Below are 23,680 nucleotides of genomic sequence, written 5' to 3'. Positions count from 1 at the left end.
GAAGCAGGGCTGCAGAGACCGCGCAGGAAGGGGTAAGCATATCCAATATTCACCTGTCCGGAGTCCATCGCTGCTCTCCGCTGTCTGCTGCTTCCTGTGTCAGTGACGTTTAGGCAGCAGGGGGCGCGGTGACGTGGTTAGTGCGCGCCATGCCCCCTGCTGGCTGAACAGTCACTGACACAGGAAGCGGCAGACAGCGGTGAGCAGCGATGGACCCCGGACAGGTGAATATCTCAGGTGCCGGGTCCTGAGCAGGATAGGTGAGTATGGCTTTGTTTTTTTTTTTTTTGAGATGAAGCCTTGATTCCAGATATGAGGGAAGTAGCCAGCACTCAGCACAATATTGAACAGTTTAACTACAGCCCGCCGGAAATACAGGCAGCAATATTTCAGCATTTCTGGTGGGATTCCATCTGGGCCACTGGCTTTTCTACACCTTGTGGAAGAGATTCTCTCCGTGTTTTCCTGTAGTGTGATTTGTGTATCCAGTGGGTTTTGTGTGTGTGTGTGTATATGTGTGTATATATATATATATATATATATATATATATATATATATATATATATATATATATATATACAATATATATAATTATACTACCGTTCAAAAGTTTAGGGTCACTTAGAAATGTCCTTATTTTTGAAAGAAAAACAGTTTTTTTTTCCAATGAAGCTAATGTTAAATGATTCAGAAGTACATTTTATACATTGTTAATATGGTAAATGACTATTCTAGATGCAATCGTCTGTTTTGTGATGGTAATGCCTTATCTTCATGGGTGTATAGAGGCCCATTTCCAACAACCATAACTCCAGTGTTCTTATGGTACTTTGTGTTTGCTAACTGTATAAGAAGGCTAATGGATGGTTAGAATACCCTTGAAAACCCTTGTGCAAGTATGTTGGCACAGCTGAAAACAGTTTGGCTGATTAGAGAAGCTATAAACCTGACCTTCCTTTGAGCTACTTGAGAATATGGAGCATTACATTTGTTGGTTCCATTAAACTCTCAAAATGGCTAGAAAAAAAGAATTTTCATGTGAAACTCGACAGTCTATTCTTGTTCTTAGAAATGAAGGCTATTCCATGTGAGAAATTGCCAAGAAACTGAAGATTTCCTACAATGGTGTGTACTACTCCCTTCAGAGGAGAGCACAAAGAGGCTCTAACCAGAGTAGAAAGAGAAGTGGGAGGATCAGTAAAGTAACCGCTTTTTTCACATCTAATTTACCACCTGAGGATCAGTAAAGTATCCACTTTTTTCACATTTAATTTGGAGTGCTGCCTATTTTTCTTTATTAATTTGGTTGTTTGGACACTGCTGAATAGGTTCCGCATCAATTGTATAATTTTGGTAGTGCTGCCCTTTTTTTTTTTTTTTTTGTTATGATAGATTGAGTATATATAATCTCAATTAGTGTAAGAAAGTAGTAGACCATGCTGTTCCATCCTTCAAAATATATTTAGACTGAATACATTGAAGCGAATACTTTTTTGCACTCCTAATGTCACTCCCCCGGCCTGACAGGTATTTCATGAATTAATAAACCTGTGAGGTCGGTCTTCATAATGAAGAGTGCGACTTTTTCTTCTGTGTGGAATACTTTTTTTTTTTTTTTTTTTTACATATTGATTCCTGATTCCATTGTAAAGCTTCCATCACAAACATCCTAAAAGTGGCATCTGTCACCTATAGACTATTATAGTTTTCATTTACCGTATTTTCTCCTTCGTCTCATTGGGGGACACAGAGACTGTGGGTGTATGCTACTGCCGTCTGGAGGCTGACACGAAGTATACAAAAAACAAGTTAGCTCCTCCTCCGCCGCATACACCCTCGCCCTGATAGTGGGCGGAAACCAGTTTTTTGCTTAGTGTCTGATGAAGGCACGCAGTCTGGATCTCTCCAGACTATTTTTTGTTTCTCGCTATGAAGAGGAGACAGGGGCGACAGATCCTATTGAAAGGGTCCGATCTCCCCAAACCATCAACGGGCGAGCACGCGCGAGTATCGCCTCCACGTATCCTTTCCCGCACCGAGGGACATCTCTGGGACTTTACCTCAGACATCTATTTTTATTTTTTATTTTTGAGTAGATGAGACAGGGGCAACGCATCCTATTGAAAGGATCCGAGTTCCCCAAACCAACAACGGGCGACCAACCACGTGCAAGTGTCCCTCCACGTTTCCTTTCCCGCGACGTGGGACACTATGCCCTGTCCACCCCTAGGTATTGAAACCATGGGCTTGCACAGAGGCACAAGACTAGTCTGTGCGGCCCCTACTGCTCCACCAACGCACGACGGCGGTGCTGCATGGCGTCGGACGGTCCCTCTCCTCGCCCCTACAGGGCAGACGGAGCTAGGGTGCCTGCACCGCCCAAAAAGGGATTACCTCATGGCCTCGGCTGAGGGCAGGTATGGATGGCTGGGGAGGGCTTCGGGGCAGCGAGAGGCTCCAGGTTAGTGGTACGGCCATAGGTGGCAGGTTCGGGGGCTAGGGTTCGCACCCCCGGATGGAGGTGATCCAGCAGGATCCATTCCTCTCCCTCCCTCCTCCCTCCTCCTTCCTCCCTCTTCCTCCTCCCTCCGATACCTGCACCCGCGGACCCCCCAGCGGGGTGAGGAGAGTGCTGGCGGGATCGCCGGGATAGCGGGGCCGCCAGTGCACGGGTGGGCGGGCAGTGACTAAATTTAGCCCACGGCTTCGGCCCAGACCGCGGGTGGAAGTCCCGCCCCCCGGCGTGACATCATGTCCGACGCCGCCCCCCATGACTGGGCGGGCAGTGACTAAATAAATTTAGCCCGCGGCTTCGGCCCAGACCGCGGGTGGAAGTCCCGCCCCCCGGCGTGACATGTCCAGCGCCGCCCCCCATGACCGGGCGGGCAGTGACTAAATTTAGCCCGCGGCTTCGGCCCAGACCGCGGGTGGAAGGCCCGCCCCCCGGCGTGAGGGGGGACGCTGGATAAAATTGAGGCCCCGGCTTCAGAGCAGGGTAGGCCGCGCGCAGGTGAGCACTCGCAGCCTACCCAGAGGAAGGAGCAGACAGACACAGGAGCGCGGGAGAGACACGCAGGAGCCGGGTAAGTGTGACCCCGTCCCGGAGCCACACTAAGGGTTACCCTCCTCCTCATTGCCCCTTCATAAGGAAAAAAAAAAAAAAAAGAGAAAATTGGCCTATTTCTGCAGTATGTCTGGGAAAGGAAAAAAGCACACGTTCCTTTATACCGCATGTGTTTCCTGTGGGGTTATGTTCCCACGAGCGCAGACTGTTAAGTTATGTGAAGACTGTAGTTCCGAACGCGCCCAGGAGCCCTCCCCCGCAACGGAGCCCAGGGGTCTGGATCCCCCGGAATGGGCGTTATCGCTTTCTCGGTCCATGGTTTCACTTCCGAAGGCGATTGAGACCCTTCAGGCTCCGGATAGGGGTAGAGACGACGGCTCGCCTGTTTGGGAGGGTTCATCCACCTCACAAGAGCCACCGGCCTGCAGGGGCCGCACACTCTCTAAGCAGAAGCATAGGGAGAAAACCCATATGGCCCCTCCGGTGCTTTGGCATCCGTGAGTGCGGCGTCTTGCTCACCGTCACCATTTTCTGGGAGCGAGCGGAGTTTAGGTGATGACGTGGAGGAATCCTTGGACCTGGATACCCCGGGGTGTCGGGAGACGGTAGTCAGTCTCATTGAAGCTGTCAATCAGACTCTTGGTATTGAGGAGGATGTGTCCCTAACCGCAGGGCATAAGATATCCTTTAAGAAGGCCAGGCGACCACAGAGTGTTTAGCACTCATCCACAGTTCGAGTGCAGTGGCACAGGGAACGTCCAGACAAGCGCTTTTCAGGACAAAAGACGCTAGAAACGAGATACCCGTTTGCACCAGAGCCTGTAAGAGATGGACAGAATGTCCGGTGGTGGATCCCCCAGTGTCATGCCTGACCTCAAGATCCCTGTTGTCAGTTCTTCCATTAAGGACCCCACGGATCGGCTCATAGAAGGTTTAGCCCGCTCGGTGTATGAGGCATCAAGAGCAGCGCTCTCTCCTTCATTTGCAGCAACATGGGTAGCCAAAGCCATGATGTCATGGTCAGATTCTTTGAATAAAGTCCTACAAGATAGAGACTTGCCGACGGAGGTGTCTGAGATAGCAAATCAGATCGCGATGGCGGGGGACTATTTAATGTGTCCTTGGATGCGGCTAATTGCGTGGCACTAGCGGCGGCAAATGCTATCGCCATTAGAAGAGCCTTCTGGCTAAGGCTGTGGCGGGCTGATTCGATTTCTAAGAAATCGTTAACTTCCCTGCCATATCAGGGTAACCGGCTATTTGGTGAGAAATTAGACAAACTCATTTCGGATGCCACAGGGGGAAAGAGCAGCTTTCTCCCACAGCAGAATATTAGACTGCCTTTTCGTCAGTCTCAGGCGCACTTTCGAGCATTTCGCACCCCCGGATGGGCAACAGCGTCCAGTTCTTCCACCCCAATTCGCTACAACCAGGACAAGGAGCGTCAGGTCACGTTTAGAACCAACCCGCTGGGTAGGATGCGGCGCCGACCGCCCAGGTCAAGGGGGGCCAGGTCCCAGAGGCCCTCAGCAAAATGACTCGGGGCATCAGGTACCCGAAGACAGTAGGCGGACGTCTGCTCAGGTTCCGCCACGTCTGGGTCGAAGTGGCACACGACGCATGGGTGGCGGAATTAGTGTCATCCGGGTACAAAATAGAATTTGTCGGGGATTCTCCAAGATGATTTTTTCGTTCCCGTCTTCCCAAATCGGAATCCCGGGCAGAGGCATTGCTAGGGGCCATCAGGGTTCTTCAGCGCAACGGGGTCATTGTCCCTGTACCAGAGTGCGAAAGAACCCAAGGATTTTCTTCCAACCTGTTCGCGGTCCCCAAGAAGGACGGAACAGTAAGGCCGGTTCTGAACCTAAAGCTCCTGAACAGGTTCATCAGAGTCAGGCATTTTCGCATGGAATCTCTCCGGTCAGTCATATCGTCCATGGAGCAGGGAGAATATTTGGCCTCGATCGATGTCCAGGATGCCTACCTGCACATCCCTATTTTTCCCCGCATCAAAAGTTCCTGCGGTTTACAATCGATGGGCGGCATTTCCAATTTGTGGCCCTACCTTTCGGGTTGGCCACGGCCCCCAGGATATTCACGAAAGTGATGGCTGTCGTCATGGCCATTCTACATTCTCGGGGCATAGTGGTTTTGCCGTACTTAGACGACCTCTTAGTAAAGGGTCCGTCCTTTCGGGCATGCGAGGAGAATGTCAGTGTCACACTGGATACCCTATCTCGCCTAGGATGGTTGGTGACGGGAAGAAGTCATCCCTTACCCCAGCTCAGAGGATTCTATTCCTAGGGATGATTTGCGACACTTCCCGAGGGTTGGTAATTCTTCCTCAGGACAAGGCTCGGGCGCTCCAGCAGGGAGTTCGATGTCTTCAACAACCAGGCCCTCACACTATCCGATTCGGGATGAGGGTTCTAGGGAGGATGGTGGCGGCGATGGAAGCAATTCCTTTTGCTCAATTTCATCTTCGTCCCCTGCAGCATGATCTCTTAGTGTCTTGGGACAGGAGTCCGTTCTCGCTCGATCATCAGTGCAGGTTGTCCTCTCAAGTCCGACGGGCACTTCAATGGTGGACGTGCGACTCCTCTTTTCGTCAGGGGAAGCCCTTTCCCCCAGATCAATGGTTGGTGATCACAACCGATGCGAGCCTTTTCGGTTGGGGGGCAATCTTCCGCAATCACACGGCCCAGGGGCAATGGTCGCCTCAGGAGGCACATCTCCCTATCAACTTGTTGGAGATTCGAGCGGTGCGGTTGGCACTGCAGCATTTTCGGCACTTGCTAGCAGGACGCCCAGTCTAGATTCAATCAGACAACGCCACGGCAGTGGCGTACGTGAATCACCAGGGAGGCACGCGCAGCAGGGCAACCATGCGCGAGATAGAGCATGTACTCCGTTGGGCCGAGAGGCACCACTCGGTAATCTCAGCAGTTCACATACCAGGCGTGGAAAATTGGGCAGCAGATTTCCTAAGCCGGCAAGGTGTCGCGGCCGGGGAATGGTCCCTGCACCCCGAGGTCTTCCAGCAGATTTGCCAACGGTGGGGGACTCCGGACGTGGATCTGATGGCCTCCAGGGAGAACGCCAAAGTGGGCACGTTTGTCGCTCGGTCTCAGGACCCGTGAGTAATCGCAGTGGATGCGTTGGTCATACCATGGAACCAGTTTCGGCTCCCATACCTGTTTCCCCCACTGCCACTTCTCCCGAGGGTCATCAGAAAGATCAAGACAGGGGGGGTCCCGGCAATTCTGCTGGCCCCAGACTGGCCCCATCGAGTATGGTACGCGGATCTAGTGCAGCTTCTCGCAGACGTACTTTGGCGTCTGCCGGAACGACCAGGGGCCGATCTACCACCCGAACTTAGGGGCCCTGTGTTTGACGGCATGGCCATTTAATCTTGGATTCTGACCCAGGCGGGGTTTGAGCGTGAGGTGGTTGCTACGATGGTTAGCGCCCGGAAGCCGGCCTCGGCGAGGGTTTATCATAACACTTGGAAGGTTTTCTTTCACTGGTGTCGAGAACACGGGGTTGTGCAATTGTCCTTCTCGGTTCCCAACATTCTGGCTTTTCTGCAGTCAGGTCTAGACGCAGGAGTTCCCTGAGGAGACAGATATCGGCCTTGTCTGTCCTTTTCCAGCGAAAGATCGCTACCAATTTACAGGTCAAGACGTTCATTCACGGGGTCTCTCATTTGGTGCCCCCCTTTAGAGTGCCCATGGACGCCTGGGACCTTAACCTGGTTCTGGGTGTCCTGCAGGAAACTCCTTTTGAGCCGTTACAAGAAATCTCATTGTCATACCTTTCCAGGAAGGTTGTATTCTTGGTAGACATAACTTCCATTAGGCGGGTCTCGGAGTTGGCAGACCTATCTTGTAGAGCTCCGTTTCTGACTTTTTTTTAAGGATAAGGTAGTCCTTAGGCCACCACCGCCCTTTCTGCCGAAGGTCGTGTCCTCTTTCCATATTAATGAGGACATTGTTCCACCTTCGTTTTGTCCAGCGCCAGTACACAGAGTGGAAAGGGCGCTCCACACTTTAGACCTGGTAAGAGCTCTCAGGAGGTACGTGTCGAGGACAGCACCTTTTCGCCAGACAGACTCGTTGTTTGTGATCCCCGAAGCGCGCAGGAAGGGGCTCGCAGCCTCACGGTCGACCATAGCCAGATGGATTTGTCTAACTATTCAGGAGGCTTACCGTATCAGAGGCACGCCGATTCCACCGGGAATAGGGGCGCACTCTACTCGGGCAGTGGGCACCTCTTGTGCGCTTTGGCACCAGGCTTCGGCAGAGCAGGTATGCAAGGCGGCAATCTGGTCAAGCCTGCACACTTTTTCTAAGCATTACAATGTACATACTCGGGCTTCGTCAGATGCGAGCCTGGGTAGGAAAATTCTCCAGGCAGCAGTGGCACACCTTTAGACAGGGGGGCATGCGGTCTGGACTGGTGAGTTGCTCCCACCAGGGACTGCTTTAGGACGTCCCACAGTCTCTGTGTCCCCAAATGAGACGAAGGAGAAACATGGATTTTTGTGAGTACTCGCCGTAAAATCCTTTTCTCCGAGACGCTCATTGGGGGACACAGCACCAACCCTGATAGCCAGTTGGCTCTTGTTTATTTGATTAGTAGAATTCCTTGTTTAATGTAGGGTGGTCCTTTTTCAGACATTTGATTTTCGGCGTTAAGGCTAATTTATTATGTTCTCTTACTGCTTTTGCACTAAACTGGTTTCCGCCCTCTATCAGGGCGATTGTGTATGCGGAGGAGGAGCTAACTTGTTTTTTGTATACTTAGTGTCGGCCTCCAGACGGCAGTAGCATACACCCACAGTCTGTGTCCCCCCCCAATGAGCATCTCGGAGAAAAGGATTTTACGGAGAGTACTCACAAAAATCCATGTTTTCGGATTATAAGATGCACATTTTTTTCCCCCCAAATTTGGGGGGAAAATGGGGATGCATCTTATAATGCGTTGCTGCAGGCCGCAGGCTGGGATGATGGGGTGTCCGACGGTGCTGCGGGGGTTTCCGGTACTGTGGGGGCTCTGCTGACGTTTTGTGAAAGGCCAGGGTCCCCGCAGTTCCTTGGTTTCCTGTGTGGTGGACTCCGGGAAAATGGCCGCCGGGGTTGGTGCATGCGCAGATGGAGATCTCTGCACCAAGATCTCGGGAGACTCTTATCTTCTGCTGGCACAAATGATTAGGCATGCTTAACATGGGGCCAACCTGCCTGGTACCACGTTTCCCAAGATTTACTCCTAGAGGAAATACGGACAAGATTGTCCTCCATGTTAGGGAACATCTACAAGGTTTTGGTAAAGCTCAACCATATGGTAAAATATTATCTAAGTAATTCTCCAGTATTCAACTTTTTGTGTCATATGTACATTTTTTGCTGTATGTTATACCTCTAAGTAATGATTTTTCTGTGCTTTTGTTTTGCAGAGAAAATGATCGCGTGGTCATGGTTAATGGAACATCTATGGATAACGTTTTGCATTCATTTGCAGTGCAACAGTTACGGAAGTGTGGAAAAACTGCTGTGATTGTAAGATTACAAAGCTAGATTAATTTCTATTTAACCCCTTCCCTCACCTTGACGTAATAGTAGGTAAAGCTGCTTAAGTAATGTATCCACCTACTTTGTCACCATGACCATACAAGCTTAGAAGCTGTGCCCATGTGGTCACTGCTGCAGCCTGGCAATTGACAGCCAGGCTTGTGATGTAATGTCAGAAATAATGGATACCTGCTGTTTAACTCCCTAGATGCATTGGTCAGTATGAACTCCAGAAGCTAGGAGCTCAGATAGGAGGTAGGGCTAGGTGCTATGACCAAATTGGCTCCTTGCAGCTCCTTGATCGGCTGCCATGCCATTATTTCTTGCCATCGGTACAACCTACTCAGTTTAAAACTGATAGAGAAAAATAATTTGGTATACTTTTAAAAGGGATAGTATTTGTATACCCGCTGCATTGTGCTGAGTGAAGGTAATAAACTCTGCTGTTACTCAACTACGCCAGCGACATGTCTTTGGAAGCAGGCTGCAGTAGTGAGGTCACAACTGAAGTACATTTGAACTCTGCAGACAATCACTGGGCTCAAGGCTTGTGTAATCTAAATCAGCATGGAGTTTGAAATGCATCAATTATAAAAATTACTTATTTTCAGGAATGGCAATATTGATGGCATATCCTTATGAGAGTCCATCAGCTTCAAATCAGTGGGGATCTAGTGCAGAGTGTTGCAGTATTGTCCTTGAATCTAGTGAATGTTACAATGCTGCAATTCTCAGCATGGCTGCTAATAAGTAGGTGAGAGGTAGAACGAGCAATGTACAGTAAATGCTCACACAAACATCTCGGCTTTTACAAGCAGCAGATTGGCCTGGGTGCCAAGATTTGGCTTCCCACTGATCTGATAATGATGTCCTATCACAGAGATAAGCCATCACTCTAGTGCTGCTGAAAAAACCCTTTAAATCCAAAAATAGGTTGGCCCTGGTTCAGTTTTCCTTTTCTTCTATAAGAAAGACAGTGGATTTCAGAAATCTTTTCTGAGAAGTTTGTTTTATAATCAGCTTAAAATGTGTGTCTTCACTACATCATTTAAGACATTTGGTTTTTAATCAAAGTATTTTATCAACTTTTTTTTTTGGAGGGGGGTAAAAAAAAATCCTGCTCTGGACTGTGAAAGTGAACTTTTGAATGATCAGAAAATGAAATCCTGTCTTTTGAGGATTGTTTCTCAGGAATAACAAAGGGACCTCTCTTTTGTGAGTTGTTAAAAATCACTTTGAAAAGGCTTAGGTTGTTAGGCAGCGTTTGTCCTGTGTCCTCCTCTGAAAGTTTGGTAACTAGCCTATCTTTAAAGTGAACCTGTCGGCAGTTTTGGCCGATATAAGATTCAGACACCACCTATCAGAGCTTATCTAGAGCATTATATAATGCTGTAGATAAGAAAAATAAGTTTTATTGTACTCACTCGGGGGGCCGTCCGATGGGTATCCCAGGTCCGGATCCAGCGCCTCTCATCTTCTTGCGATGCCGCCCTCCTGCTTGCTTCATCACTCCCCAGCATCGCGCTTCTGCGCAGGCCTACTTATCTGCCCTGTTGAGGGCAGAGGAAAGTACTGCAGTGTGCAGACGCTGGGCATGTCTGACCTTTCCCGGTGCCTGCGCACTGCAGTACTTTGGTCTACCCTCAACAGGGCAGATAAGTACGCCTGCGTAGGAGCGTAATGCCGGAGCACCATGAAGCAAGCAGGAGGGTGGTATCGCAAGAAGATGGGAGGAGCCGGACCCGCAATACCCATCGGACCGGACCGCACCCCCGGGTGAGTTAGAATGCTGTAGATACGGCCACTGCCTTTCAAGGCTTATCTTATATCGGCCAAAACTGCTGACCGCTTCGCTTTAAGATGGGGATTGGGTTTTTGTGTATACAGCTGAGGTAATTTCATTAGTTACATTCTTACTAATAAAAATCGAAGAAACCCTGTTATGTAATCAAGCAGTTTTCTCCAGACTTCTATCATTTTTTAAAGGGCCTTTCCCTGAATTGAAAACTATCTGCGATCTAAGGATAAGAGAAAAATTGCTGATCTCCATAAGTCTAGCAGCTTCCTATGCTTACTTTTGCCTCAGTCTCTTGATCAAAGGGGTCCCACTGATCAGACTCCCAATGTTTTTCACTGTTGTATGGTTAGGAGATAAGTTTTAATTACGGGAATCCCCTTTAATGTGTTTTTGGACATTTATATAGCACACTCCACTGCACATTAAAGAAAATATTATCAAGCACATCAGTCCCTGTCTCCAGTTTTGCTTTCAGTGAGATGTTTGATGAATTAGGGTATGTGCACACGATCAGGAATGGCTCAGTGTTTGTTCAGGATTTGAGACAGGTGAAATCTGCACCAAATCTGAACCTGATGTCACTGGCAGGTCACCTGTGGTTTTTGATGCGTTTTTACATGCATTTTTTAGGTATTTTTCCGCATGCGTTTTTGATGCGTTTTTTCCATTGCATGTGTTTTTTTTTTTTTTTTGTTTTTTTTGTCACTCTAAATAAAGCTAATTGAAAGTTGGCTTCTAGGAAGGAAAAAAAAGGTGATTTCCTGTTTGCAGATATATTTGGGGTATGTGCGCACAGTCAGTAGACTCTGCAGGTTGGACGCTGCGTACAACCACAGCGTCCAGCTGTTACAGCATAGTGAATGAGATTTTAAGAAATCCCATGCCCACTATGCGTGTACCGATGCCCGCGGCTTCCCTGCAGAGATGGACATGCGGTTCGTCTTTCCAGACCGTTGCATGTCAATATATGTAGTGGAGACGCTCAGTCTTCTCTGCGTAAATTACACATACACTTTCATTAGATGCTGTAAAACCGCATTATCTTACTAATCACAGTGTGGGAACACAGCTTTCCTACACGTGTACTAATTTGAATAATGATGAATCTTGTGACACAGCCAGAAGTACACAACACAGGAAATGGAGTAAAGTACAGAGAGAGGTCCCCTCCTTTTTAATAAATAATAATAAAAAAAAAAAAAAATGGCGTACGGTCCCCCTATATTTGTTAACCAGCCAGAGTAAAGCATACTACTGGGACTGGAATTTCAGGCTGGTAAGGATCCAATATTCTTGAACCTTACCAGCCTGATAATACCAGGCCGCATCAGTCTGCTTACCTTGGATGGTTAGCAAAAATAGTGGGATCCCCTACAAAAAAAAAGCATGGAGTCCCCCTATTTTTGTTAACCAGCCAAGGAAAAAGCAGACAGCTGTGGCTTGGTATTCTCAGGCTGGCGAGGCCCATGTATTTGGGCCCTCACCAGCCTTAAAATAGCTGCCCGCAGCCGCCCCACAATTGCCACATCCAAAGATGCGCCAATTGTGGCACTTTACCCGGCTATTCCCACTTGTCCTGTAGTGGTGGCAAGTGGGGTTCATATTTGTGGGGTTGATGTCACTTTTGCATTGTCAGGTGACATCAAGCCCACAGCTTAGTAATGGAGAAGCGTCTATAAGACGCCTATCCATTACTTATCCTATAATTATATGGTAAATAAAGACACAGCCAGAATAAAGTATTTTAAATGAAATAATGACAGACTCCTTTTAATAGATCTTAATTAAACCATACTTACTGCATCGCCTATTCCACCGATGCCCTTGTCTACTGGAAGAGAATTAAAATAAAAATGCAACAATATTCTTTACCTGTCTGCTGAAAAGATACACATACTGTCCCACGACGAGTCCAGCTCTGCTACATCTGGATGCCTTTGGCTGAACGGGGTGTCATTATGACACCATTCAGCCTCACATGCAGAACACAGCTGAGCTTAAAGATGATCACCGTAGATAACTCGATCCCTGGCGGTCACGTGAACTGATCGCGAGAATTGCACTGTACGTGAACTTCCAGATAAAACAAGGTACACAATTATTTAAATTAGTACACGTGTAGTAAGCTGCATTTCCACACTTAATACGCACGTGATTAGGAATATAATGTGGTTTTATTGCATCCAATGAAAGTGTATGGGTAATTTACACAGCAGAGACAGAGCATCTCTGCTACATAAATAGACATGCTGCGGTCTGGAAAGACGTGCTGCATGTCCGTTTCCGCAGGTAAGCCAGAGGCGTCTTTGCATGGATGCAGCACGGATGTACGCAGCGTCCAACCCGCAGCGTTTACTGACCATGGGAACATACCCTTAAAGTTTTTCACTCTCTATTTTTCTTTTTTTGTGGTAATAGGTGGTGAAAAGACCTCGTAAAGTACAAGTATCAGCACTAAGGCAAACTCCGTCTCCTGAACCTGACTCTAGGGCATTTGATATCATGGATGATGATGGACATCTTGATAACAGGAGTGCATACAGTGGTTACAGTGAAAGCTTGCAGAGTGGCAATGGTCGACGCAGTAGAGATTCTAGTCCAGACAGAGGCTATAGCAAGGAGCAAGAAAGAGGTCGGTCATATGACCGAGACCCAGGTCCTGTTCGTGGAAGGAGTAGAGAACGAAACCTAGATGATGACCGAGAATACAAGAGAGAGAGAAGCCAAGGCAGAAGTATTGACCGAGATTTGAGTGAAGAACGGAAATATAGGAGAGATCGAGGAAAAAGTGTGGACAGGGAAGAGTCCTTTGAACGGAGTTACAGTGGAGATTATAGTCCGGATCGAGGTGGTAACCGAAGATCTCAGCTCGATTACAGGAGTAAAAAAGAAGTGCTTCACCGTAGTCGAGATAGGCTTCAGTCCCATAGTCCAACTCCTGAACCAATACGATATTCTGCCCAAAAGGGCCAAGAGAAACCCATTAGTGTCTTACTTTCCAAAAAGAAGCAAAACGAAGGTAGGACTATGCTGTAAATGACCTTGCATATTGTAGTTTGTAGATTATTTCTATTATTTTGATAATTATTAGTAGAATACAACTTTGAACAGGATCTTTTTCCATTGATTTAAGATTGTGACCGCTTTGTGCTTGCTCTACTATGAACAACATGTACAGTTGTGGCCAAAAGTATTGACACCCCTGCAATTCTGTCAGATAATACTCAGTTTCTTCCTGAAAATGATTGCAAACACAAATTCTTTGGTATTATTATCTTCATTTAATTTGTCTTAAATGAAAAAACACAAAAGAGAATGAAGCAAAAAGCAAAACATCGATCATTTCACACAAAACGCCAAAAATGGGCCAGACAAAAGTATTGGCACCCTTAGCCTAATACTTGGTTGCACAACCTTTAGCCAAAATAACTGCGACCAACCGCTTCCGGTAACCATCAATGAGTTTCTTACAATGCTCTGCTGGAATTTTAGACCATTCTTCTTTGGCAAACTGCTCCAGGTCCCTGATATTTGAAGGGTGCCTTCTCCAAACTGCCATTTTTAGATCTCTCCACAGGTGTTCTATGGGATTCAGGTCTGGACTCATACAGACAACTGTATATAACTTTACATAGAATAAGCCTTGACTTCTGTGCATGTATCAGTTTCTTGTATCCATATAACCTACATTAGCTTTAGACAAATGTATGGTCAAAAAAATTATCTATTTTTTAACAAAATATTTTTCTTGTAAAAGTTGATTTTAAATTGTTTGGTATATTTCCATTCAAGTATCTATTTACAATATCTTGACATTATACTGTTTTCACACTGGATGCGGAGTCCTTGAATAGGCTGATTCTTCCTGTTTTATCAAGAATCTTTATATTTGATGGAGATAGTACAGTCGTTCACAAAGTGACAATTGGTGTATAGTGGCGTGAGTGTCTGTAAATAAATAAATAATAAATATATATTTATATATATAATTTTTTTTTTTTTTTACATACACTAACAACACTATCCACCACTTGTCAGTTTGTGAACGACTACTATCTCCAGCAAATAATATAATATGTGGTAAGGGGGCGGATTCCTGATTCATCCATGTCGTGTTGGCACACACTCTTGGGTTCCTTTCACGTTTTATGCCTACAGCTGATGGGTATTGTCAGTGTTGATTTTATTAAAAATATTTATCATGTTTTATGCCTTTTATTTATCACAGAGTATGGATTACGGCTGGGAAGCCAAATATTTATTAAAGAGATGACTGATATTGGACTGGCAATGAGAGATGGCAATTTACACGAAGGAGACATTGTTCTTAAGGTGAATAGTTGATTCTTTTTAGCTCTCTGGTTTATTGATAGTGCCCATACACAGTACCGTAAATGAATGTCAATGTGCACTCTACTAGTTGTCACAGCTGCCCATGTTTGGAGGAATAACTATAGTTCACTGATAGCTATCTAATCTGTAAATCCACCTATAACTCATGCATAAAAATTGGCATTTACACTGCATGATAAGTGAATAAGCCGTGTAAACGGTTTGTCGATCACCTGTTGACTTGGGTGCAATGAATTTTTATGCAGCATAAAATATATTGCTAGTGGGTAGTATGGCTTTATAGGGTTTCCATCCCAGGTAAGCTGTAAGCAAGCAGTGCAGCTTGCTGAATACTAGAAAAGTATACTGTACACACTGGTAGCATTTGGCTCTGTTAGTCAGTTGGACTGGTTATTGTGTGACCACATGTATAAAATGTTTTATTGAGAATGCTCTATTGAGAGAAGCGGATGAGAAGCTAGTTAGCACGTAACTGAAAGTTGGCACATTTTGAACTTGCGGTCAATGATGACTAGAGTTGAGCAAATTTGTTTGGGTTCCCTCTTATTCGGCGAGCTATTGTGCTTACTGAATAAGCTGCAGAGGGAACCTGGATACCTGGATCACACCTGTTTGTTGGGCTCTTCATGCATGTTCTGTGACTGAAACAGCTGCAACACATGCAGCTGCGGTGCTGATCATCCGGCGCGATCCAGTAACCCAAACAAACTCGCTCAACTCTAATGATGACCACTTAAGCTGGCTGGTAGGACCAAATCCTAAGTGTTGTATATACTAGACTGTTAGAACTCAGCAAGTTGCTCTGCTTGAAGAACGTTTTCCCTGGGGCAGAAAACACCTTTAACCCCTTCATGATGGAGCCCTTTATCGTTTTTGTTTCTGTTTTTCACTCCTCTTCTTTCCGAAGCCTTAATTTTTTTTTTTTTTTTTTTTCCGTCAATATGGCCATGTGAGGGCTTGTTTTTTTGCGGTACAAGTTGTACTTTTGAATAACACCATTGGTTTTACCATGTCGTGTACTCAAAAACGGAAAAAAAATTCCAATTGCAGTGAAATTGCAAAAAAAAGTGCAATTCCACAACTGTTTTGGATTTTTTTTACCATGCTCACCAAATGCTAAAATTGATCTGCCATTATGATTTTTCAGGTCATTGCGAGTTTGTATATACCAAACGTGTATAGGTTGTTTTTTATATTTAAATGGTGAAAAAAATTCCAAAGTTTGTTTAAAAAAGAAAAAAAAAATGTATCATTTTCCTATACCCATAGCGTCTCCATTTTTCGTGATTTTGGGTTGGGTGAGGGCTTATTTTTTGTGTGCCGAGCTGACATTTTTATTGATGCCATTTTGGTGTGGATACGATCTTTTGATAGCCTGTTACTGTTACAGCGACCAAAAGTAGTAATTCTGATGTTTTGACTTTTTTTGCTATGCCGTTTACTGATCTCACAAATTCTTTCCATGTATTGATAGATCGGGTGATACTGAATGCGGCGATACCAAATATGTGTATTTTTAATTTGAACTTTTGCGTTATTTTTTACATTTTTTTTAAATATTTTTAAAAACTTTTTTTTTTTTTAATTTTTGCATGCTTCAATAGTTTCCGTGGGAGACTAGAAGCTGCAGTTGTCTGATCGCATCTGCTACATACAGGTGATGATCAGATTGCCTGTGTGTAGCATAAATGCTCACTTGCTATGAGCGCCGACCAATGGGCGATGCTCATAACAATTGGGCAATGACACCACAGGTGGTGACACGAGCGCCGATGGGCGGAATTAGTGACGCGCTTCTGGCGTGATCGCATTAAATGACACTGTCAGAGATTGACAGCGACAGTTAACGGGTTAACAGCTGCGGGTGGATCGTGATTCTACCCGCGGCTGTTAGAGACATATGTCAGCTGTTGAAAATAGCTGACATGTGCCGTGAAAGATGTGGGCTCAGTGCTGGAGCCCTCATCAAAGGGACTGACACGACATGCGCAGTACATGTACGCCGCATGTCGTGAAGGGGTTAATATGTAAATCAACCTATTGAGTTTGGTAATGTGGTGCTTGTGGCAAAAGCTATGTATATGGAAAACTGCAGAATGAGTTGAGTTGTCTGGCCCCGTAAACAAATGCAATCATCCGATGGGTTTAAATTTAATAAAATCGAACATTCTTACCTATTGACCCTGTGTGATTGGCTGCAGCAGTCAGGTGACTGGAACATCATGTTGTCAGAGGTATATTCTAAGGCAGAATAAAAGTCTGATGAGGCTATACAATAAATACTACTGTTCACTATAGATTGCAGTAACTTTAGGGGATTAATAGAATTGTCCTCTGTTAGATAATGTTCTGTAGTATGCTGAAATAGTTAGAAAAAAAAAAATAAACTGAGTATTACTCACCCTTCCCAGGTCCAGTGCAGAATCTATATTGATGTCCCTGTTTTTGTTGTTTGGCTGCAGTGGTGATGTCATGTTGACATTGGTGCAGCCAACCACTGAACTCGGGTGCTTGTGTCTATTGCTGCAGTCAAACAAAGACTGGGACAGTGTCGAAGAGCCAGCGCCGAACCCGAGGAGGGTTAGTATTACTCAGTTTTATAACTTTTTTTTTTAGTCTATGGCAAAAAGTTTTCCAACAAAGGAAAACCCATTTTAGGTAACATGGAATTTCTATTGCTTTTTTTTTTTTTTTTTTTAATTTCTACAGTTTCGTAGTTAATAAATGACATGATTAGTATTGCATCTTAATTAAAAAGCTCTAAGTATTAATGGGATATACTGTAATTTAGTAGTGCTGTTCTCTAACCCATTACTCCCTCTTTGCCACAGATAAATGGTACAGTAACCGAGAACATGTCCTTAGGTGATGCCCGGAAACTAATTGAGAGGTCTCGAGGGAAGCTGCAACTGGTTGTGCAGAGAGATGCCAGACAGACACTCATTAATGTTCCATCCTTACACGACAGTGACTCGGATATTGGAGGTGAGTTTAGATAGCACATTCTCTCTTCTGAGTTTTTTTTTTTTTTAAAGTCTGACATGTCACTTTATGTGGCAATAACTCTGAAATGTGTCAACGGTTCCCAGCAATTGCCACCAGGTGTCAGCTGAGTCTGGCAGTTGACACCCGTCACTCACACTGTTCCCAGCACTTTAACCCCCCCTAAATGCGGAGGTCACAGCATTTAGAAGGCAGACAGAGGGAGGGGACTCTGTCATCGTGGGGAGGTCTAATCGTTGCCATGGTGACACGACGTAGTCATGATGGCATCCGGGTCACTAGGCTCTACCAGACTTGTTTGATCATGATCTAACATGTTTGTGTGAGCGCAGACTGTCACTTCTGGTGCATTGCAATTCATTAGAACTACGATCTGATTGCTGAAAGTGAAAGTCCCATAGTAGGACTAAGTAAAAAAAAGTTAAAAATAAAGCAAAGGAAAAATATTTTTTTAGAAAATCACAAAATAAAAAAAAAAAAAATACATATATATCGTACCCATAAAATATTTTTATAAAAAACAAATAAAAGTACACATATTGAATCGTCCGGACCGACCCAACCTATAAAACTGTCCCACAAGTAAACCTCTTCAGTAAACACCATTAAACAAAAAAAGGCGAAAAATGTTTTTTTTTATCATACCGCTGAACAAAAAGTAGACTAAAACGTGATCAAAAAGACTAATGTAAATAGAAATGGTATTGTTGAAAACATCATTTTGACTTGCAAAAAAAAAAATAGCTGTATTTCAGCTAATCAGCAGAAAAAAAGTTATAGCTCTCGGAATGAAGCAATGCAAAAAATAGTTTTAACCCCTTAGTGACGTGGCCAATTTTTTTAAAATTCTGACCAAATGTCACTTTATGTGGTAATAACACTGGAACAATTCAACAAATCCCATTGATTTTGAGATTGTTTTTTCATGGCACATTATAATTTATGATAATGGTAAATTTAGGTTGCTATGTTTTGTGTTTATAAAAAAAATATCAAACTTGACAAAAATGTAAAAAAAAAATTGCAATTTTCAAACTTTGCATGATTATCCCTTTAATCCAGATAGTCATGCCACACAAAAACATTAATAAATAACATTTCCCACATGTCTGGTTTACATTAGCACCATTTTTTAAATGCCAATTTATTTTGTTAGCTTTTTAGGAGGTTTAAAAATGCAGCAGTAATTTTTTTCATTTTTTCAAGGAAATTTACAAAATTTATTTTTTTTGAGGGACCTATCCAGGATTGAAGTGACTTTGGGGGTGCTATATATTGGAAAACCCCAAACATTATACCATTTTAAAAACAGCACCCGCTGACATATTGAAAACTGCTGTCAGTTTATAAACCCTTCAGGTGATTTTCAGGAATTAATGCAAAGTGGTATAGCAGGAATAAAAAATTGTTTTTTCACCACCTAAATGTCACTAACTTCTGAACTGACTGCTAGAGCCGGGACACTCTAAAGGCCCCTTTACATTTAGCGATGCACCAGTGATCCCGACCAGTGATATGACCCGGTCAGGATCGCTGGTGCATCGCTAAATGATCGCTAGTGAGCTTCCACACAGGAAGATCTCACAGCGATGCAGCAGCGATACAGCGGACGATACTTACCTTTCAGACGCAGCGATTCTGACGTCCTCCGTCCGCGTCCACGCGTCGCTCTTCGGCGCCAGCAGGAAGCCCAGCAGGAAGCGCCCGACGAGAAATGGAGCTGCGCGATCAGCGATGGACAGCGGGGGAGCCGGTCGGAGGTAAGTATCACACATAGCGATATCGCTAGCTATATCGCTGCTGCGTCACCAACTCGGTGATGCCTTAGCGATATCGCTATGTGTAAAACCCCCTTAAGGCCGCTATTTGGCCTTGAACTGCTATAGCAAACATCAGGACCACACAATCATAGTCTCAGTGTGTCAATTAGATTAAAGCGGAAGCCCCCACAATCTTTTAACCATTTATTTGATGTAGTCACTTTTGACATCAGCACCTAAGAGGTAAAACAGATATGGATGTGACAACACTGATCGTTTGTGAAGTATAGCGTGGCACTACAGTGAGGTGCTCAAGTAGGTTACCAAAACCAATGTGCAATAAAATAAAGAACTTGGCACTCAACTTAGGATGTCATTGCAAAAGGATTTTCTATTTTTGCAGTCTGTAAACGTTTCGGTCTTATCTAGACCTTCATCAGTCTGCAGTTAAACATAAAACAATAAAGGACAAAAAAATAAAGCAAAATACAAGTCCTCATACAAAATAGAGAAGCAATATCAACACTTCATGATATAAGCATAGTGACATAACGGATGAGCGTACAAAACCTGTGATTATTCATAACAATGACAATAGTGATAAAGTAACAGGAAGTGGGAAAGAGATGGGGAAGCAGGAGGAGGAGCGAGGAGACCTACCCGACTGCTTGTCACAGAAGGATTAAGGTGTAAAATTGTATACACCGGATTGGAGTAATGGGCTCCTAAATGGGAGGAATATGTATACATGTAGTTATTATAATATGAAGGGCAGGTATATGTAAAAAGACAGTAGTGTATAGCTACCTCAAAATGTTTATGAAGTTCGGTAAATGAGTTGCTCCTATCACAATTCACGTGTTGAAAATGGATATAACTACAGTAAAAATAGAAAAAATTGAGGAAAAGCCAATACATGATATGAGCCAATGTAGTCCATAATAATTATAATATGAACATATGTGGTAGCTGCCTGTAGCAAGATAGCATATAGTAGACCTTATTGGGTTGCAGTCTTAGTACTGGCATAGAATGTGCCTATAATAGGATTACAGTCCTGGTGCCACAGAGAATTAAATATCTATATTATAACCGTGGGAGCGTCACTGTCTGAAGCCTTTATAGACTGCACAAGTGCGACGGGCCTGCGCAGTCTGGCTCCAGACAGAATGAGGCATCCAGCGGTGAGGAGTGTGTATGGCGCCGGAGATGGCGGTACCATACACACTGTTTACCGCGATTTCCGGCGCCATACTTGCATACTTACGTGACCGGGAGGAGCGTTGCCGCGGCGCTTCTCTTCGAGCCGGAGAACGGGGCCAGAGTGCGCGTGAGTATCGCGATTGCGCATAGCGCTATCCAGCACCATTTTACTGAAGACACATTTGCAGTGTGTCTTCAGCAATATGGCGCTGGACCGCGCGGTATGGGCATGCACGTACTCTGCCGCACTCCTCCCCCGGCCTCCAGCAGAATGTGACAGCGCTGGAACTCAGGAAAAAAAAGGTGAGTATAATTTTTTTTTTTGTGTGTGCTGTTTAATAGGGCTGAGGGGGACCATTCATACCAGGAAAGGGGGGTGAGGGGACCATGCATACCAGGAAAGGGGGGTGAGGGGACCATGCATACCAGGAAAGGGGGGTAAGAGGGCCATGCATACCAGAAAAGAGGGGGTGAGAGGACCATGCATACCAGGATTTGGGGGGTTAGGGGACCATGCGATCCAGGACTGGGGGTTGAGGGGACCATGCATACCAGGAAAGGGCGGTGAGGGGACCATGCGTACCAGGATAGGGGGTGAGGGGACCATGCATACCAGGATAGGGGGTGAGGGGACCATGCATACCAGGATAGGGGGGTGAGGGGAACCATGCATACCAGGATTGGGAGATGAGGGGTACCATACATTCCAGGATTGGGGGGTATGGGGACCATGCATACCAGGATAGGAGGGGGGGCAGCACATACTAGGAAAGGAGACCATGTACCAATAAAAATGCTCGCCACCCAGGCGTAGAATGGGTTCATAGCTAGTAAATTTATAAAAAGGAATATAGCAGAGATATATATAACCCCTGGCCACCACTGGTAAGTCCCTCTGACTCGGCGCTCTCTTTATTGTCCACAATTGTACATCACTGCCTCCCTTTTACTCAATAGCAGCCTCTGGAGGACAGACATATATTTATAGGTCAACTGTCCCCCTCACCTTATTTACACAGCAGGGACCCTTTATACGGAGCACATTAAGGTAGCACTACGGATACCTAGAGATCCGTTTATATATATCTCTGCTGTATTCCTTTTTATAAATTTATATTTAATTCTCTGTTCCAGCCCCTGTGGCACCAGGACTGTAATCCTATTATAGGCACATTCTATGCCAGTATTAAGACCGCAACCCAATAAGGTCTACTATATGCTATCTTGCTACAGGTAGCTGCCACATATGTTAGGAGCAACTCCTTTACCGAACTTCATAAACATTTTAAGGTAGCTATACACTACTGACTTTTTACATATACCTGCCCTTCATATTATAACAACTACATGTATACATATTCCTCCCATTTAGGAGCCCATTACTCCAATCCTGTGTATACAATTTTACACCTTAATCCTTCTGTGACAAGCAGTCGGGGGTAGGTCTTCTCGCTCCTCCTCCCGCTTCCCCCTCTCTTTCCCACTCCCTGTTACTTTATCACTATTGTCATTGTTATGGATAATCATGGGTTTTGTGCACTCATCAGTTATATCACTATGCTTATATCATGAAATGTTGATATTGCTCCTCTGTTTTGTATGAGAACTTGTATTTTGCTTTATTTTGTCCTTTGTTTTATGTTTAACTGCAGACTGATGAAGGTCTAAATAAGACCGAAACGTTTACAGACTGCAACAATAAAAAAATCCTTTTGTATTGGTTTTCAATCCGCAGAAAGAATTGACATGTCAATTCTTTCTGCGGATTCTCCTGCTGTTTGCCATCTCCTCCATTGAGGAGATGAAAAACCTCAGGGCAAAACCGCAGAGCAATCCGCAGGTAAAACCGCAGGTATTTTGACCTGCGGTTTCACCTACGGATTTTACAAAATCCGCGCGGATGAATCCGCACCTAATCCGCAGCATGTGCACACAGCCTTATATCTCAGGTCAGTAAAAAGACATATTGGCTGTCATTAAGGGGTTAAAATAAAAAGGTTTTATTGTGTAAAAGCTCCAAAACCTAAAAAAGATGTATATAAATGTGTGTAATCATATTGACCTGTAGAATAAAGCTGCCTTATCAATTTTACCACATGTGGAACGGCATAAAAAAAACAAAAAACAATTCCTGCATTGTTGGTTTTTATTTATTGTACTTCCCAAATATCATAGTAGTAAGCGACCAAAAAAATGTCATGTGCCCAAAAATGGTACCAATAAAAACGTCAACTTGTCCGGCAAAAAACAAGCCCTCACATGACTGTCTGATGAAATATGGAGAAATGATAGCTTTCAAAATAGGGCGAAGCAAAAAGTGTTTTTTAGTGTGTTACAGCAGCCCAATATAAATCTGGTATCGCTGTAATCTCACCGGCCCGAACAATAAAGTCTTCTAATCAGGAACGTCGTAAAAAAATAAACCAATTGTTCACCTGATGGTGTTGTTTTTTTTTTTTTTTCTTATTCTGCCTCACAAAGCATCGCAGTAAGACTCTGCCCACATTTATCCTGCGCTGTGTGCTGAGCTCATACATCTGAGTTTCCTTGTAAATCTCTGAAAAATGTGATTCAGTCGGAACCCCTAGCGGAAGATTCCTTATAATGAGACAGATGGTAGCACTGTGGATGCTGTCTGGCCTGTGAACTGGTGGTGTCCGTCTTTTTATTGGGCGTGCATAAAAGTGCCACATGCCACAGTTTTGTTTACTTCTGAAAAGTAGGACCCAACCCATTGAACAGAGGCAAGACTGAGTTCAGAGGAACTCTGCTGCCTCATTATACAGAATGGATCCCTCAGGGTTTCATCAGAATCTCGTCACTCAGAGATTTAGATGGAAACCCCAAAGTAAGTGTTCAGCATAGAGCGCGCCAGATAAATGTGATCCCAAACGTTATGTAAAATGTTCCCTTTAAAAGATTCAATTC

The 23,680-nt window shown here is 44.7% G+C and overlaps 1 protein-coding gene across 3 annotated transcripts in view; it reads left to right on the top strand.

The window, feature by feature from the left end:
- Positions 1-23,680, top strand: part of TJP2 (tight junction protein 2) — a 260,996-nt gene that overhangs the window by 127,892 nt on the left and 109,424 nt on the right. For all 3 annotated transcript variants that reach the window (XM_073572240.1, XM_073572241.1, XM_073572239.1), the window contains 4 exons: positions 8,521-8,623; positions 12,852-13,452; positions 14,662-14,765; positions 17,618-17,771. In XM_073572240.1, the coding sequence (XP_073428341.1) occupies positions 8,521-8,623; positions 12,852-13,452; positions 14,662-14,765; positions 17,618-17,771 (962 nt within the window). The remainder of the gene's footprint in view (positions 1-8,520; positions 8,624-12,851; positions 13,453-14,661; positions 14,766-17,617; positions 17,772-23,680) is intronic.

Source organism: Dendrobates tinctorius, unplaced genomic scaffold (assembly GCF_039654945.1).
Source record: "Dendrobates tinctorius isolate UK_male_01 unplaced genomic scaffold, ASM3965494v1 ptg000031l, whole genome shotgun sequence".
NCBI lineage: Eukaryota > Metazoa > Chordata > Amphibia > Anura > Dendrobatidae > Dendrobates > Dendrobates tinctorius.
This window is presented reverse-complemented; position numbering and strand designations above follow the sequence as displayed.